Here is a 17,315-nt window from a genome sequence, read left to right as displayed (position 1 = left end):
GGGAGACCAGGAGAAGCACCTGGCTCCTGCCATCGGATCAGCGCGGTGCGCAGGCCGCAGCGCGCCTACCGCGGCGGCTATTGGAGGGTGAACCAATGGCAAAAGGAAGAGCTTTCTCTCTGTCTCTCTCTCACTGTCCACTCTGCCTGTCAAAAAAATAAATAAATAAATTAATTAATTAATTAAAAAAAAAAGAAATTATACAAATTTGAGACTACAATGCACCTCACCTTTGGAGAGTAGGATGTATCCTTTTTCAATTCAGATGGCTTTACATTGGTACTATCTTCTTCCTTTGGTAACTTCAAATTTTTCTCTGGGCTCTGAGTTGGCTAAATGATTTTTTTAAATATGAAAAGAATGCAGGAAAGATGAAAACATTACTATGCATTTGGTTATTAAAACAAATAATTTTTACCACTTTGCTTTTAGCTGCCACCGCTCCTGATATTCCATTACTGTTTAACAGGATGTTACATAATTTGAGCTGAATAACAAATTTGCTTTTCTTGAAGACAAAATAGCTTGCCTCTTAGCAATCAAAATTTTTGCCACTTAGGTTAATTTAAGAGTCTCATAGTGCTTAAGAGCTACTGTATTAATATTAAAGTACCACCAGTATTCCACACAATGATAGGAAAGCATAAAAATAGTTATACATTTAGATACCAGGACAAGTACTATAACAATAATGAATATTTTTTGGGAAAAATTTTCCCCCATTCTTTCCTATAGTGAGTATCTAATGCTCAATTCTAATCAGCGCAGTTGCATGGGTAGATTTAACAGGTTCACTGTTCCCCTGTACTTCTGTGCTTTGTGGTTAATGATCTCATGTCAGTTCCTGATTGTCGACTCTATAAGCTTCTGTTCTAGGCTCTGAGAAAATGAGTATACATTACCTCCTCTCCCTGTCTTTCCTAAATTTGCCACTTGACTATAACAGCTATATTCCTGATTTTTAAACTTAGGTGGAACTATAAATTCTCTCATTTTTATCTTCAAATAGAGTCTGTACTAACTAAACCTGTGTTTTACCCCCCAATAACTCACAGAATGTCCACCATTGAAGCGGCCAGGCAGCCTTCTTCCAGGCATCTTAGGTCTATTTGCTGTGAGATGTAGCAAGTTTTCTGAGGAAGCTATGTCATCAAAATTTACAACATCTAGAGAATAAAATAAACATTATCGACTGTATCTTTTAAAATGTAAAAGTAATGGTTTTAACTTTGAACAAACTATAAATTAAAAGTAGTACCACTACTGAAGGGCTCACAAGTTGACCTGTGCTTTTCATATGCATTTGGAAAACAACACTCACCCTTAAAATAAAAGAAACATCCTCTTTACCTGGTATATTTTATAGTGTAAGATTTTTATAAATAATGTAAGGGTTATGTTTCTAACAGACAGAGTTCAATAAAAAAGTTCATATTGAAAGATAAATCTGTACTATAAATTGTAATAACATAAAAAATTGTCATCTTAAATTCTTGCTTATATAAAAAGAAATCTACTTCCTAAGCTTATCACTAATTACAACTTAAACTTACATAAAAAATTGTTTTAAATTCTAGTAGACTAAAATTAAAAATGTAAGGGTTCAGCTTTATCTGGGACCCTGGTGCTTTTCATTTGGATATTCTGAATATAAAGATAAGGCATGATTTAATATGCTTTTTATTTATCAGAGTGCTGGTTTGAGTCTTGGTTAATCTGCTTCTAATCCAGCCCCCTGTTAATGCTCTTGAAAGACAATGGATGATGTTCAGTACTTGGGTTCCTGCCACTTACATGGAAGACCCAGATGAAATTCTTGGCTCCTGGCTTTGGTCTGGCTCAGCTCTGCTATTTGTGGCCATTTGAAAAGTGAACCAGCAAAATGAGTTGTTTTTTTTTTTTTAAAAAAAAAACTCTGACCCTTAAAGGTTGTCAATATAGCTTTCCTTTAGCCCATATTTCAAACTAGGGATATTAATAACAGCCATAATGTTCTGTATGGCAGCAGTTTCCCATGTTCTTATTGTCTAGCTTTGGATTGTGCTTCGCATAAAAATCTGCCTAGATGTTTACAATAATTTGTCAGACATTTAAATGTTCCAATTTAGTGATCTGTTACTTCTTAAAAAAGATCTAAGGATACTCATCATTATCACTCTCAAAGTTTATTCATCAATTTTTATAAAATAATTTCTTTAGAGATTTTATTTTTTAAGGGATGAAGACCATGAAAGTAAAGCATACAAAGATGCATCACTATTTGGCAATATGTATTATATAACAACTGGAATTATTGGTTGACTACTTCTAATTTTTTCCCATTGATTATTTTGTGTGTTCTATTTTAGACCAAGTCACTAATATTGTACATTATAACAGGCACTCTAATATACTAAATTTAATTTTTGAATTTTTTGATAATTGTCTGTTACAGTGATTATAAAATACAAGAAAACATAAGAAACAGGTGATTTAAATGGAAGAAGTGTTAGATAATCTGAAACAGCCTGAAATTAAGTATATATCTTAATAATGCCACTTTATCTGTAAATATCATAAACAGAACAATTAGTATCGAAAAAGTATGTTAAAAAGGTGTTGTCATTTGAAGGGTTAAAAATGCCTTTGTACACAGATAAATGTGCATTGATAACCTAACAAAAAAACCTTAAGAAGTAAAATCCAATCATTTTGGCCCACAGAGATTATTTTCAAATGCATATTCAAGCAACATGAAGAAAGAAAAGAAACAAACAGAAAAACATAGGAAGAAATGAAACTGAAATGGTAAATAAAATGCAGATTTACAAAATCATACACCATGCTGATGTAAAATGCCTTCTGTATGTCCAGTTTTGGGCTAAGATATCAAGACAAATAATTTTGCCATTCTAAAACTCTCTCAGGTTCTCCATTTAAGTCATTGGTTAGTAAAATGGAAAAGTGCACATTTTAGACTCATGATAAAATCTCAATGCTTTTAAATTTACCTAAGAATGATAACAATGGATTTATACTGTACACATGGTATAAATGGCATGATAACCACTGGCTCTAGGAACCATATGTGTTACCGCCAGACTAAACTTATATTTCTGAAAGTTGTTAGGAAGACATGAAATTGTTAAATCAAAGTAAAATATATAATTTTTGGAAAAAATGATTTTTATAGCTGCTGGTTTTTAAGAAAACCACATTAAAAGAATATTATTTTTTAACTAATCAGGAAATTTTTTCAAAATGAATTTCATTTTACTTTAAAATGGAAAACCAAAAGGGTTAGAATAAATAGACAGACACACATGTACACTTTAAGTAAAATTACAAAGAAAAATCAATGTGCACTACCTATTTATGTTGAATATATTATTTGATTTCTTTTATAAATTATTATCTTACCAAAATGGAGAAGGGTAGGATAATTTCCTGACACGTAAGAAGGGAAACATGGCAAACAGGCTAGGAAACAAAATCTGGAAAGAAAAGTCAAGGATAGGAATGTCTAGAAAAAAAGACTAAACCAAAAAAAAAAAAAAAAAATCATTTCACAAAGCAGGAAAAAGAAACAGTCGTAGAATGAATAGAACCATTTCAATGCTTAGCATACAGTGACTGCAGGTGATGTGCATTACATCTTAGATTTATTTCATTGGCTTTCAAAATGAACAACCGAGATTAGCAGCAACATCAATATACATTAAACTAGAAAGAAGCTTCGTTTTATTGTCCACATCTTCCAAAAGGATGGCTAGTGCTTTAAGATGCCAGAGTTCAGTACATTAACATGTTATAATACATTATAACTAAAATTAAACCACCTTTTCATCAGGTCTTAGTTTTTTGTGTAAAACAGCAATTATAATGAAGGAGACAATTTTAATAAAAGAAAAATTTAAAAATACTACTTCAAAATCTGACTATAATTCAATTTAACCCTTAAAATATTTCATATACATATAAAAACCACTAATGTTTTATATTATATACTCTATAATATAGTATTACCAAAGAAACATGACAAACTAGATTTTTTAAACTCCTGCTTTAGATACAAGTTCATTCTTTATGTTTACTATTATACAGTTACCTTCTTTAAAAAAAAAAAAAAAACACCTTAAACTCTTTGTGAAAAAAATGAATGTGGAAATATTGGGAAAGGAACTCAAATGAAAGTAGATCAGCTATCAAAACTGAAGAGAGACAACGTTTCCTTATTCAACAATAAGTGCTTTGGAATTAAGTAATGTATGTTTTCTTAAAACCTCCTTTTAATTCTGGAAGAATTAATCACAACAAATTAATCAAAAACAAAATATTGCAATTTAGGGGCACAGCCTCATCTGGGTTTTCACAATGTGAGAGCTATGAGACAACTAAATTTTCTATCTCCTGTTTTAAAAGTAAGAATAATCTTAGGGGCTGGCACTGTGGTGCAGTGGGTTCAGCTGCTGCTTGCAAGGACAGTATCCCATATAAATGCCAGTTTGAATCCCAGCAGCTCCACTTCCAATCCAGCTTCCTGCTACTGTGCCTGGGAAAGCAGTGGAAGATGGCCCAAGTACATGTGCCCCTGCCACATATGGGAGATCTGGATAGAATTCCAAGCTCCTGGTTTTAGCCTGGCCTAAACTAGTGGACAAATCTCTCCCTGTCTCTGTAACTTTGCCTTTCCAATACACAAATCTAAAATAACAATAATAAATAATTTTACTTCTTAACAATTTATTATTTTAGAAATATTTTGATGTGAACTTTGTAATCAACTACTAGTGACAGTTTTTTCTTAAATCAATTTTTCACTGAGTATTTGAAAAAGAAAAATTTAAACATGATCTTCATGATCTTTGCAGTCTGTAATACTGTATCTTATCACCTATGCAAATGTACTGGGGCAAACAGAAGTTACTTCATGACATTAAAAATAAAAAGGAAAACCTAACTGAAGATTCTAAAATATCTTTCTTAAATGTATAAAAGTCACCAAAGACTGTATTTATATTCAAAGGTTTACTTCTAGTTTTAGAAACAGGAAAATTACATCTGAGAATACAGTCAGTTGGAAATAGAATGAGCAGAATTTAACAATTGAGGAGAGAGGGAAAAAGAAAAGTGACATTTAGAATAACTTCTATGTTAGATGGCCCTGTAGGTATGCTTCAGTTGCCATTTAAGTTAAAAAACAGATTTAAAAACTTGCCTATGACCAATCACCTAATAAATAAAACACGTTATTTCAACAGAAAAGTCAATGTACTTTCTAGCATACCATTTCAATAAGTGGTTTTCACATATATTTAAAATTTCTGAAACTTATCTTCAAGGGCTAGTTTCACACATCATTTCACACTAAACTAAAAATATCAACTCTGCAACACAAGGCAAAATTGAAGGTTGTATTTGAGATACTTTTTTTTTTAACATGCTAACATCCCACAGAAGGGGCAGAACACTTTTACATTGCAAGCTGAGCCTCCTTAATTCAAATACTCTAGAATAAAAAATATTAAACAAAGTAGAAAATTCCACATGCGACTGCACATGACAGGATGAAATCAAAACACAGGTGCACTAAGAATACTGTATAAAATTATTATCTTTAGGGGCCTGTGTTGTGGCACAACGGGTGAAGCCACCGCCTGTGATGCCAGCATCTCACATGGGTGCTGGTTCATGCCTTGGCTGCTCCACTGCAGATCCAGCTTCTTTCTGGTGAGAAAAGCAGGGGAAGGTGACCCAAGTACCCCTGCTATCCAAGTGGGAGATTTGGATGAAGCTCCTGGCTTCACCCTTGCTAGGCCTGGCCATTGTGGCCACTTGGAGAATCAACAAGCAGACAGTGGATATGTCTCTGTGTATGTCTCTCCCTCTCTCTAACTCTTTAAAATAAATAAATCTTTTAAAAAATATATTATCTTTAGGCTACACGCGTAAGATGTACTCAAAACTTAAGTGAATTCTGACTTTAGACTTGGATCCTATCACCAGGATACTTCATTTGATACATGCAAATATTCCAACTGCCAGCAACTGTGCCTTTTATCTTAGCATACTACCTCTGCCGAAAACACTAACTGGAATATAATAGTTGCTCATTTGGTACTTAACATGAACTCAATTTCCCAAACTTCTATTTCTGAACTTTAAAGAAGATATGTATGGTACATCAAAGAATAGCCTAAAATAAAAATAAAGAAAAATATAAAGAACAGCAGTTTGGAAGGTAGCTGTTTGTTTTCTGACTTAAGTCTCAGCTTCTCTAGATTAATTTCCTACCAATTAAAGAAAAAAAAAGCAGAAATTAGAAGTTGTCAAAATCCTCTCCTTTTTATTATCTGAATAAAGAGCAAATAATGACTACAGAAATAAGGTAAGAATGGGGCTCAAAAACAGAAAGTTTTCAACCACCAATAGTTTGAAAAAATGTTCAAGAATAAGACAAAATAACAGATAAATAACAGATAAATACAGACTCTAAATGTTACTCCTAAAATATCAAATTGACTCCATCAACAAAAAACTTGTGATAAAGATCACAGAAATATCTGGAAATTCAAAATCCCAAGATTTTTTATTTCCAGAGTTAAAACTGTACAAATGATCTGCTATCCTTTAAATATAAATTTTAAAATCACATTTCTAACTATATTTTAAATAAAACAGAAAAAAGTGGACTGTTAAAATTTGTTTTTACTACTAGACTCAATTTAAAAAAAAAACAGTTCTGAAAAACATGGTCATATTTATTTAACAGTAAAGAAGAACAATTTTCATCAGATAAAATCTATTAAATATATTTTGTTGAATTTCTCTGAATATAATCAACATCTCAAGTCCCTGAAATCAGTAATGTATATGGTTTCATCAGAGCAGGCAGTATCCAAATAGATGACCAAACAAGCAAAAAAAAAAAAAATAAATAAAAACATAAAATCTTTCAATTAAGACTAAAAATAAGTCACATTTAAGATACAGCCTTAGCTGGAGGGCTGGCGCCACGGCTCACGAGGCTAATCCTCCGCCTGCGGCGACGGCACCCTGGGTTCTAGTCCCTGCTGGGGCGCCAGATTCTGTCCTGGTTGCTCCTCTTCCACTCCAGCTCTCTGCTGTGGCCTGGGAAGGCAGTGGAGGATGTCCCAAATCCTTGGGCCCTGCACCCGCCTGGGAGACCAGGAGGAAGCACCTGGCTCCTGGCTTCAGATCGGCACAGCGCGCCAGCCGAAACACACCGGCCGTAGCAGCCACTTGGGGGGTGAACCAACGGAAAAAGGAATACCTTTTTCTCTGTCTCTCTCTCTCTCACTGTCTAACTCTGCCTGTCAAAAAATTAAAATAAACAAATAAATAAATAAATAAGAGATATAGCCTTAGCACCACCAAACTTAAATTGGGGGAAGAAAAGAGGATCACCTGAAAAAACAAGGAACAAGGTAACATACTTTAAAGTATGGTGACATAAAAAAAGCTCATATAACCGGTCTTAATGTTTAAATAAAGTATGAAATGTTAACAATGAAGCTAATGTATTGTAGTATTCTTTAAAGAATATCACAGGAGGCTTTATATATAAAGAAAATTCAGACTTTTCTTTCGATTTACATGATTGTATACAGTTCACCTGTCTATAGCTTAATATGGTTAGATGCAAAACAAGGAAACATAGTGTCTACTTCCTAGAATTGCAGTAAAGATAAAATTATATGAAAAAGTGCTTTGAAAAAAAGTAAAACTAAAAACAAATGTGAAGCACTATACAAAACACAACCATTATCACAAAGTAATAATCACACTGTGCTTTTAATACTGAGACCATACCAAGACTTCTCTATCAATTTTTCCATTTTATAAATTAACACAGTATAAAAGCCTAGGAAAAATTTTAGACAAAGATGAGTAATGGGCTAACCAGTCCTAAGCTTAAGATACAATATTGTTAACCACTCCTGTTTGGAAGTAGATTAAAAAGGCCTGCTACACAGTGGGCCTAGCCCTTTTTTCCCCCCGCTTTTTGCCATTGCAGGCCTGTGCTGCCCTGCGCCTCTAGGGCATGTGGCCTTGGGGCCATTCTCTCCATTTATCCTGGCCTACATGCTCCTCCACGTGGCTGGCTCCTGGTACTCAGAATGAATCCAGATTTTCCTCTCTTTTTTATATAGGGCCCTCACTCTCCTATGCATTTCTCACTGAATAAAAAGCTTAAAACTTAAAAAAAAAAAATTTAGCAAAAGAAATATCACTTGGTGAAACAGTCATAAAAGTCCTTTTTTTTTTTTTATCGCTTCTTGGTCTTTTGGCTAAGATCAAGTGTAAAAGTCCTATTCTTCTGTACTGAAGACAAAAGTATATTCAGACTCAGAGGGAAATTTTTAAAAAGTCTTATTAAATGCAACTGAGTACTGGCACTAGTGGTCTCTGTATCTTATTTTTAAATCTTTAAAACTAAAATGCACTCAAATCTCTCTGTTTTGATCCTACTTACAGAGTAACAGATAAACAATAGTTTAACATCCATTTCAATCCTTCTCTCAGTATGAAAACTATTCATTTTGGATTCTGATTAATAAGAAACTTTCAAACCTGCATAAATTACAAAGATTTTGGCCAGTTTTCATTTTTAAGTTCATTTTTTAACTTTGACTATTAAAATTTTAAGTAAATTTCAACTAATTTCCATTATCCATAAAACAGCACACATAAACCTCTCACATTAAATAGTTCCTGAAACTATGCTGATCACTGCTTTTAATGTACCATCTTTGTTCATGTTGACTTACCTGTTTCTTTAGAGCTCCTTACTGTAAATGAGTCAAGGTCTACTGATTTTGGTCTAAGTGGCAACTGTTCAGAATCTAACTTTGGTTTTGATACGGGCTCAGTTTCAAACTTTGATGAAATGATAGAAACTTCCCCATTAATCCTGAAATAAGAAAAATAAACATATGCAAAACCTACTTGCATGTGAAATGTGACTTTTTCAAAATATGTGATTTCATGTCATTAAAATTTCAAAGCACAATACTGATTAATTTCTGTTCTGGAAAACTATCTCCAAAAAAACACACTTCTACAATGAATGACCACAATAAAGTTACAAATGTAAAAAATTGTTTCACCATATTCACTTATTCCAAATGTAAGATTAATAATTAACAGAAATATGGTCTAGTGAAAACATGTAAAACAAATACTTTAAAACATACTTTCAGATTTAGAAAGGTGATAGAACCATTTCCGTCAAAGTTTGGTAAACCAATAAGCAATTTAAGATTAGGCAAAACTTACTTGGCTATAGGAGGTGGTGGGGGAACTGGTTTTTCAGGTCGCTTTGGGTACACTGTTCCAGAGGATCTCAATATATTATTGGCTTTGGTGGGTGGAGTGGGCTTCTTGGGTGGGACTTGTGGAGCAGCTGGTTTAGAAGGTTTTTGTTCCAGCACTGATTTTTCATCTGATGATTCAAAAATAATTAATAAGTGGGGTAGGCATTTGGTCTAGCCATTAAGACACCAGTTAAGAAGCTCACATCATGTATCTGAATGATTGTGTTCGTACCCAGTTCCAGTTCCTATCTCCAGCTTCCTGCTAATGCAGACCACAGGAGGCAGTAGTGATCTCTCCAGTAATTGGGTTCCTGCCACCCAAATGAGAGACATGGATGGAGTTCCTCACTCCTGTTTCTGGCCCAGGCTGTGGTCATCTGGAGAGTTAATCAGCAGAATGGAGGTGCTTTGCCTCAAATATATATATAAACACAAATATATTTATATAGATACACATGCATATATATATACATATAAACATATACATTTAACAAGCAAGTTATGAACAATCCAAATGGTTAATGTTTCCTATCTCTTGAAGTTAATGTCAGGCAAGAAAAGTATAAGGTGAGAAAGACATTAACTTCATTCTGTATATGTGTGAATATGTGCATTCTTTATTTTTAAAAAGATATTTAGTTATTTAAAAGGCAGAATGGCAGAAAGACAGGGGTCTACCATCTGCTGGTTAATTCTCCAAATGCCTACAACAGCCAGGGCTGGGCCAGGCAGTGGCCAGGAACTATGAACTCCATTTGGGTCTCCAACATTGGCAGCAGGGCCCAAGTGCTTAGGCCATCACCTGCTGTCTTCACAGGCATATGAGAAGGGAACTGGAACAGGGCAGCAGGCACATCAACATGGAATGCCAACACACAAGCAGCAGCTTAAACCATCACACCATGATGCTGCCCCCATACTGTTTAAAGTTATACCCTAATAAACACAAATATTAACTTAAAAATTTTTACTTTGATGGATAAGGAAACGACCAATAAGCTTATGATTAACAAAACTTACCTGCTTTTTACTATGTTCCCAGAAAATTTGCTTTTAGGACTGGTATTCTACCTCAAATATAATCACTGGTGATTTTATTCAATAAATAAAGAGTTATCTAGATTTAAATCAGACCACTTTCTGAAGCTGAAATATAGGGAACTGAAAAGTAGAAATGCTAGTGCTACAAAACACTGTAATTCAAAAATAACTGTGATGGCACAGAAAAAATATCCAATATTAAGAGAAACAGGCTAGATCAATTAATTACAGATAAGAGAACTGCTGGTTTGTATTTAAAATTCTCATTATTTTACTAGGCATTTTGTTAATATCATTTCCTTTAATAATTCAATGAAATAGTCACTTGACAGATGAGAAAACATGGTGAAAAATACTGATAACTTTATGACATATTGTTAAAGACTATTTATTACCAAAAAGGCATCAAATACTTTCAGTATTACATATGGCCTACTTGTTTCCTGATGTTCAGATACAAAGAACAAGTTTTTTGTTTGTTTAAGATTTTATCTATTTGTTTGAGAAGCAGAGCCACAGAGAGAGAGAGAGGGAGAAACAGCAAGAAAGGTCCTCCATCCACCGGTTTAAACCCCCGATGGGCACAATGGCCGGAGCTGGGCCAATCTAAAGCCAGAAGCCAGGAGCCAGGAGCCTCCTCCAGGTCCCGCATGCAGGTACAGGGGCCCAAGTACTTGGACCATCCTCCACTGCTTTCCCAGGCCATAGCAGAGAGTTAGATCAGAAGAAAAGCAGCCGGGACATGAACTGGTGCCCATATGGTATCCGACGTTGCAGGCAGAGGCTTAGCCTACTACACCACAGCGCTACGCTAGCCCAAGAACAAGTATTAAAATTGGTAAATGTGGGGGTGGGCAATTGGCTTACAAGTTATTACTCCAGTTAAGACACCCGTGTCCTAAACTGGAATGCCTGAGTTTGATTCCCTGGCTCTAACTGTAGCTTCCTGTCAGTGAAGACCCTAGGAGGCAGCAAGTGATAGCTCAAGCAGTTGTTCTTCTGCCACCCATGTGAGAGACATGGACTAAGTTACATGCTCCCAGCTTCATCGCAGCCTAGTTCTGGTCACTGTGGGCAATGGGAGCTTGTGCTGTTTCTGTGTCCAACTCTTTCACTGAAAAAAGAAAACAACTAATACACATGACACATACATTCATCAAACAGCATTCAACTAAAATGGATCATCAGGTAAACACCCCGAAATAACAAGTTCCTAAGAGTCATACTGAATGAATTTCGAAATTTACCTAGTCTTTAAAAGGCATCACAAGATTACAGGTAATTGTATGAAATTTCATTCAATCAGAAACTGGTGATTATGGAAACTGAACAAACATCACAGGCTATAGATAATCCCTTTTCAAAATTATAAATTTTCTCTCCACAACCAAAATATAAAATACTATGTTTCAGTTCTACCATTTAATAGCTCCCTTGGATCATGTGAAAATATAGTGAAGTTGGCCGGTGTCGCGGCTCACTAGGCTAATCCTCCGCCTGTGGCACGAGTACCCTGGGTTCTAGTCCCGGTTGGGGCGCCAGGTTCTGTCCCCGTTGCTCCTCTTCCAGTCCAGCTCTCTGCTGTGGCCTGGGAAAGCAGAGGAAGATGGCCTAAGCCCTTGGGCCACAGCACCCATGTGGGAGACCAAGAGGCTCCAGGCTCCTGGCTCCTGATCGGTGTAGCTCCGGCCATTGCGGCCAATCGGGCAGTGAACCAGCCGGTGGAAGACTTCTCTCTCTGTCTCTCTCTGCCTCTCCTCTCTGTAACTCTGACTTGCAAATAAATAAATAAATAAATCTTTTAAAAAAAAACTATCACTTCTTATTTTGAACATTTAGTATGTTTTTGGGGTTCCATTCTCATAGCATGTGTCAGTTTTTCATTGTTTTTTGTGACAGTCTAATATAGGTATATAAGAAAATCTATTTACCCATTGAAGGACATTTGGGTTGTTTCTAGGTTCTGGCTACTGTAACCTGTGCTACTGTAAGCATTCACATATAAGTATTTGAGCACTATTTTCAATTTCTTTATTGAGTCACTTGGAAACTCTACTCATTTAACTTTTTGAAAAACCATCAAATTTTTTCATAGCAGTTGAAAACACTTTACTTTCACACAAGCAATAAATGAAGTCTAATTTCCTACATCCTTGCTCATACTTGTTTTTCTCCAATTAAATATAATTAATTTTATAATCATATAACTATATAAATATTTTATATAATTATTTAATTATAGCCATCCTAGTAGGTGTGAAGTGGCAGTTCATTCTGACTATTTAAAAAAAAAAAAAAAAAAGATTGGGGCCAGCGCTGTGGTGCAGCAGGTTAAAGCCCAGGCCTGAAGCGCCGGCATCCCACATGGGCGCCGGTTCTATTCCCGGCTGCTCCTCTTCTGATCCAGCTCTCTGCTATAGCCTGGGAAAGCAGTAGAAGATGGCCCAAGTACTTGGGCCCCTGCACCCATGTGGGAGACCTGGAAGAAGCTCCTAGCTCCTGGCTTCGGATTGGTGCAGTTCCGGCCATTGTGGACATCTGGGGAGTGAACCAGTGGATGGAAGACTTCTCTCTCTGTCTCTACCTCTCTCTGTAACTTTGTCTTTCAAACAAAATAAAATAAATCTTAAAAAAAAGAGAGAGATGTGTGTATGTATGTATATGAAAGGCAGAGGTATAGAGACAGAGAGAGAGAGCTCTTTCATCCATTAGTTCACTCCCCAAATGGTCACAACAACCACATCTGGACCAGGCCAAAGCCAGAAGCCAGGAACTCCATCTGGGTCTCACACATGTGTTGTAGGGGCCCAAACATTTGAGCCATCTTTTACTGCCTTCCCAGGCACAATAGTAGGAAGGTGGATTGGATGAAGAGCAGCGGGGACTGAAACCAGGGCTCTGAAATAGGATGCTGGCATTAAAGGCAGTAGCTAACCCCACTGCGCCACGATGACAGCATCTCATTGTGGTTTTGATATATATTCCCTGAAAACTAAAAAGGGTAAACATCTTGTCACATGCTTGTTAACCATTTGCATTTTTCTTTTAAAAAATATTTACTTCATTCCTTTTCCCATTTCTAATTGGATTCCTTTGTTGTAGTTTTATAACAATTCTTCATATATTCCAGATACTAGACCCTTACCAGATAAATGATTTACAATTATTTTTTCCATCTTCCAAGCTGTCTTTACATTTTCTTAGTGATTTTACTTGCTAGGGGTTGCACTGTGGCACAGTGAGTTAACCTGCCATTTGTGATGCTCACCTCTCAAGTGCTGGTTTGACCTGGCAGTTGAGCTTTTATCCAGCTCGCTGCAGTGGGGAAGTCAGCTAATAATGGCCCAAGTACTTGAAGCCTTTGTACCTACATGGGAGACCAATATATAATTCCAAGCTTCTGGCTTTGGCCTGGTCCATCTCCAGCTGCTGCAGCCATTTAAATAGTGAATCAGCATATTCTCTCTAACGTACATCTTTGATCATAAGGCAAGCACTGAGTGATTTATGTGAGACAGAAGTTAAGATTTATTTACTTCTTATATCAACATCATTTAAGCCATTCTTCTCTCCATTGCAATGGCAATTATATTATAAATCACTTCCTCGTCTCTCAAATTCTAAATCTACTTATATTTTCTGTGATTACTTAGTACTCGCTATTTTTCTTTCAAAGTCTATATTCTATCCTCTCCTTTCTTGCTGTTATTAATTTCTATTATTCCATTTTCTCCTTACTATTATAGTACATTTCATATTTTTGTAGTTACTGAGATAACATATTCTTGACTTAAACTTCCCGACTTCCCTAACACTGATATTTCATTTACACTCCTGATTTCTCTTGCTTTTATTTCTATGAAAGTTCACAGACATGAACATTATCTCATACATTCAATATTTAGACCTACCTAAACATTTGATCTTTCTGTTGATCTTCATTTCTCTATTATCAGCAGCAACATTTGACATTATTTCTCTCCTGTATGAAGAAACTTCTAGAATGCTATCCATAGTACTTGCATGCTAGTGGTAATAAATTCCCTCAGGTTTCACTACTATAAAAATGTCTTGATTTCATCTTCTTTTCTGAATATATTTTCACTAGCAATGGAATTCTATGTTGGGGTAGATGTTGGGCACATTGGTAAAAATGCCCCTCTGCACACCTGAATTTCATAATCAACCTCTGGGTTCACATGCTGGCTCTGCTGCCAATCTAACTTCAGGCTAAAGCACACCTGGGAGGAGCAAGTGATGACTCAAGTCTCTGAGTGATGACTTGCGTCTCTGGCACCCATGTGGGAGAACTTGACTGAATTAAAGATTCCTGGTTTCTACCTGGCCCAGTCCTGATTATGGCAAATATTTAAGAAGTGGCTGGAAGATCTGTTTTTGTTTTCTGATTCTCTTTTTTTCAAATGAATGAATGAATGAATGAATGAATAAATAAATATTTAAGTTCTAGGGGCTGATGCTGTGGCCTAGCAGCTAAAGTTGCTGCCTTAATGCCAGCATCTCATATGGACACCTGTTCATGTCCCGGCTGCTCCACTTCTGATAAGCTCCCTGCTAATGTCCTGGGAAAAGAAGCATAAAAATGGCCCAGGTACTTGGAACTCTGTCAACCATGTGGGAGACACAGAAGAAGCTCCTGGTTCATGACTTTTGCCTGGCCAACCTCCAGCTGTTGTGTACATCTAGAGAGTGGGTGAGTGGATGGAAGATCTCTGTCTCTCTTTCTGTAACTCTTTCAAATAAATAAATAAATCTTTAAAAATTTAATTTCTAGATTAGTAGTTACCCTTTTAATACTTTGGTAATTAATTGCAATGTTTCTGGCTTTCATTTTTTGCTACTGAGAAGTAGCTATCAGTTTTATTTTTGTTCCAGTCAGAATACTATGTCTTATTATCTGTTTTCATTGTTTTGTCTTTTATTAAAACATGACTACAGTGGGTATCAAAGCACTTTTCTAGGCATATATCCAGGCAAGGTTCCATAGTACTTCTTTTATTCTGCAGCTTGCATTTTTTTTTTAAATATTTATTTATTTACTTGAGAGGTAGAGTTACAGACAAAGAGGGGGAGAGACAGAGAGAGGTCTTCCATTCACTGTTCACTCCCCAAATGGCCACAATGATTGGAGCTTTGCCAATCCGAAGCCATGAGCCAGGAGCTTCTTCTGGGTATCCCATGTGATGCAGGGGCCCAAGGACTTGGGCCATCTTCTGCTGCTTTCCCAGGCCATAGCAGAGAGCTGGATTGGAAGAGAAGCAATCAGGACTAGAACTGGTGGCCATATGGGATGCCGGTGCCACAGGTGGAGGATTAACCTACTGCGACACAGCGCTGGCCCCAGCTTGCATACTTTTCATCACTTTTAGAAAACCGAAAATCATTAAATTTCTAAATACAGTTTCTGCTTTATTCTTTCTTGGCATCTTAACTGCCAAGCCAAATGCCCACTCCTATTACTTCTAACATACATCAAGCATAGATACATTGTACTTTGTATCTGGTTTCTCCAATATCTGGATCCTCTGAGGATCAGGTTCCATTTACTGTTGTTGGTGGTGGTTTCTAGTCATGTGCTGTATCTATTGTTAGGCCTGATTATTTTTAAATGAGTATAAACCATTTGGTTATTTAAAAATATACATAAACTATCTTTTTACTGTTTAATAGATTCAATGTAGTTCATGGATACAATTTTTCCTTCCTCCCTCTCTTTCTTTATAGGTTTTAAGATAATACTTTTAATTTACATTATATTCAAGGGCTTAATTTTCCACCAAATGAAGGTTATATTAGGTAAAAAGCAAAAAGATTCTAGTTTTAACAGGAATAAATGCAAGGAATATAAACAACAGTCAAATGGAAAGATGAGCATTTCACTCATATACGGTAAATTTTAAAGCAATCACAGATCAATAAAATACAGTAGTATAACATTCTTAACCACTGGTTTTACAAGATATAAAAAAAGCTTGACAAAACTATCTTCAGCAATACTGACACACACAAGCATTCCTTGTTTTTTTTCCCCTTAAACTTTAGCTCCCACATATAAGGCAGGACATGCAATATTTGCCTTTCTGTGTTCTGCTTATTTCAATCAACATGATGTCCTCAACTTGCATCTATTCTCATCCAAATGGCAGAATTTTATTTTTTTACAGCTGAATAATATTCTATTGTTTATATATACGCATATATATCAACCAAGTTGATACACACACACATATATGAAAACCAAGTTGTCTATCAACAGATGAATGGATAAAGAAAATGGATAAACCATATATATATACATAGATGTGATTTATGATATTTATCAATTTGCATGTGTTGAACCACTCTTGCATCTCTGGGATAAATCACAGTTGATTGTGACATATGATCTTTTTGATATGGTTTTGGATTTAATTTGCAAGTATACTGCTGAGAATCTTCACATCTGTTCATCAACAATATCGGTCTGTAGTTTTCTTTAAAGTTGTGTCTTGGTTTTGGTAGTGATGTTGGACTCATAAAAAAGAGTTTGGAAGAGTTCCATATTGTTCAATATTTTTGAAAAGTTTGAAGAGTATTAGAGTTAGTGCCTCCTTAAATGTTTGGTAGAATTCAGTAGTAAAGTCATCATCAGGTCCTGGATTTTTCTTTCATGGAAGACTTTTGGTTACTATTTCAATCTCATTGCTTGTTACGGGTCTATTTAGGTTGGGTGTATCTTCTTTTTTTTATTTATTTATTTTTTTGACAGGCAGAGTTAGTGAGAGAGAGAGAGGGAGAGAGAGAGAGAGAGAAAGGTCTTCCTTTTCCGTTGGTTTATCTCCCAAGTGGCTGCTATGGCCAGTGCATTGTGGCCCGTGCGCTGTGCCGATCTGAAGCCAGGAGCCAGGTGCTTCCTCCTGGTCTCCCATGCAGGTGCAGGGCCCAAGGACCTGAGCCATC

General features: G+C 35.9%; 1 protein-coding gene across 1 annotated transcript in view; it reads right to left on the bottom strand.

Moving 5' to 3' along the window:
* The window catches only part of CD2AP (CD2 associated protein), a 144,491-nt gene that overhangs the window by 14,835 nt on the left and 112,341 nt on the right, over positions 1–17,315 (bottom strand). Inside the window, exons 12-15 of the mRNA XM_062186244.1 lie at positions 9,280–9,445; positions 8,772–8,914; positions 1,054–1,166; positions 231–332 (exon numbers count right to left, since the gene is read on the bottom strand). Of these exons, the coding sequence (XP_062042228.1) occupies positions 231–332; positions 1,054–1,166; positions 8,772–8,914; positions 9,280–9,445 (524 nt within the window). The remainder of the gene's footprint in view (positions 1–230; positions 333–1,053; positions 1,167–8,771; positions 8,915–9,279; positions 9,446–17,315) is intronic.

The sequence above is a fragment of the Lepus europaeus genome, chromosome 3 (genome assembly GCF_033115175.1).
Source record: "Lepus europaeus isolate LE1 chromosome 3, mLepTim1.pri, whole genome shotgun sequence".
NCBI lineage: Eukaryota > Metazoa > Chordata > Mammalia > Lagomorpha > Leporidae > Lepus > Lepus europaeus.
Note: the sequence above shows the minus strand (reverse complement) of the source record. Positions and strands in the feature narration are given on the sequence as shown.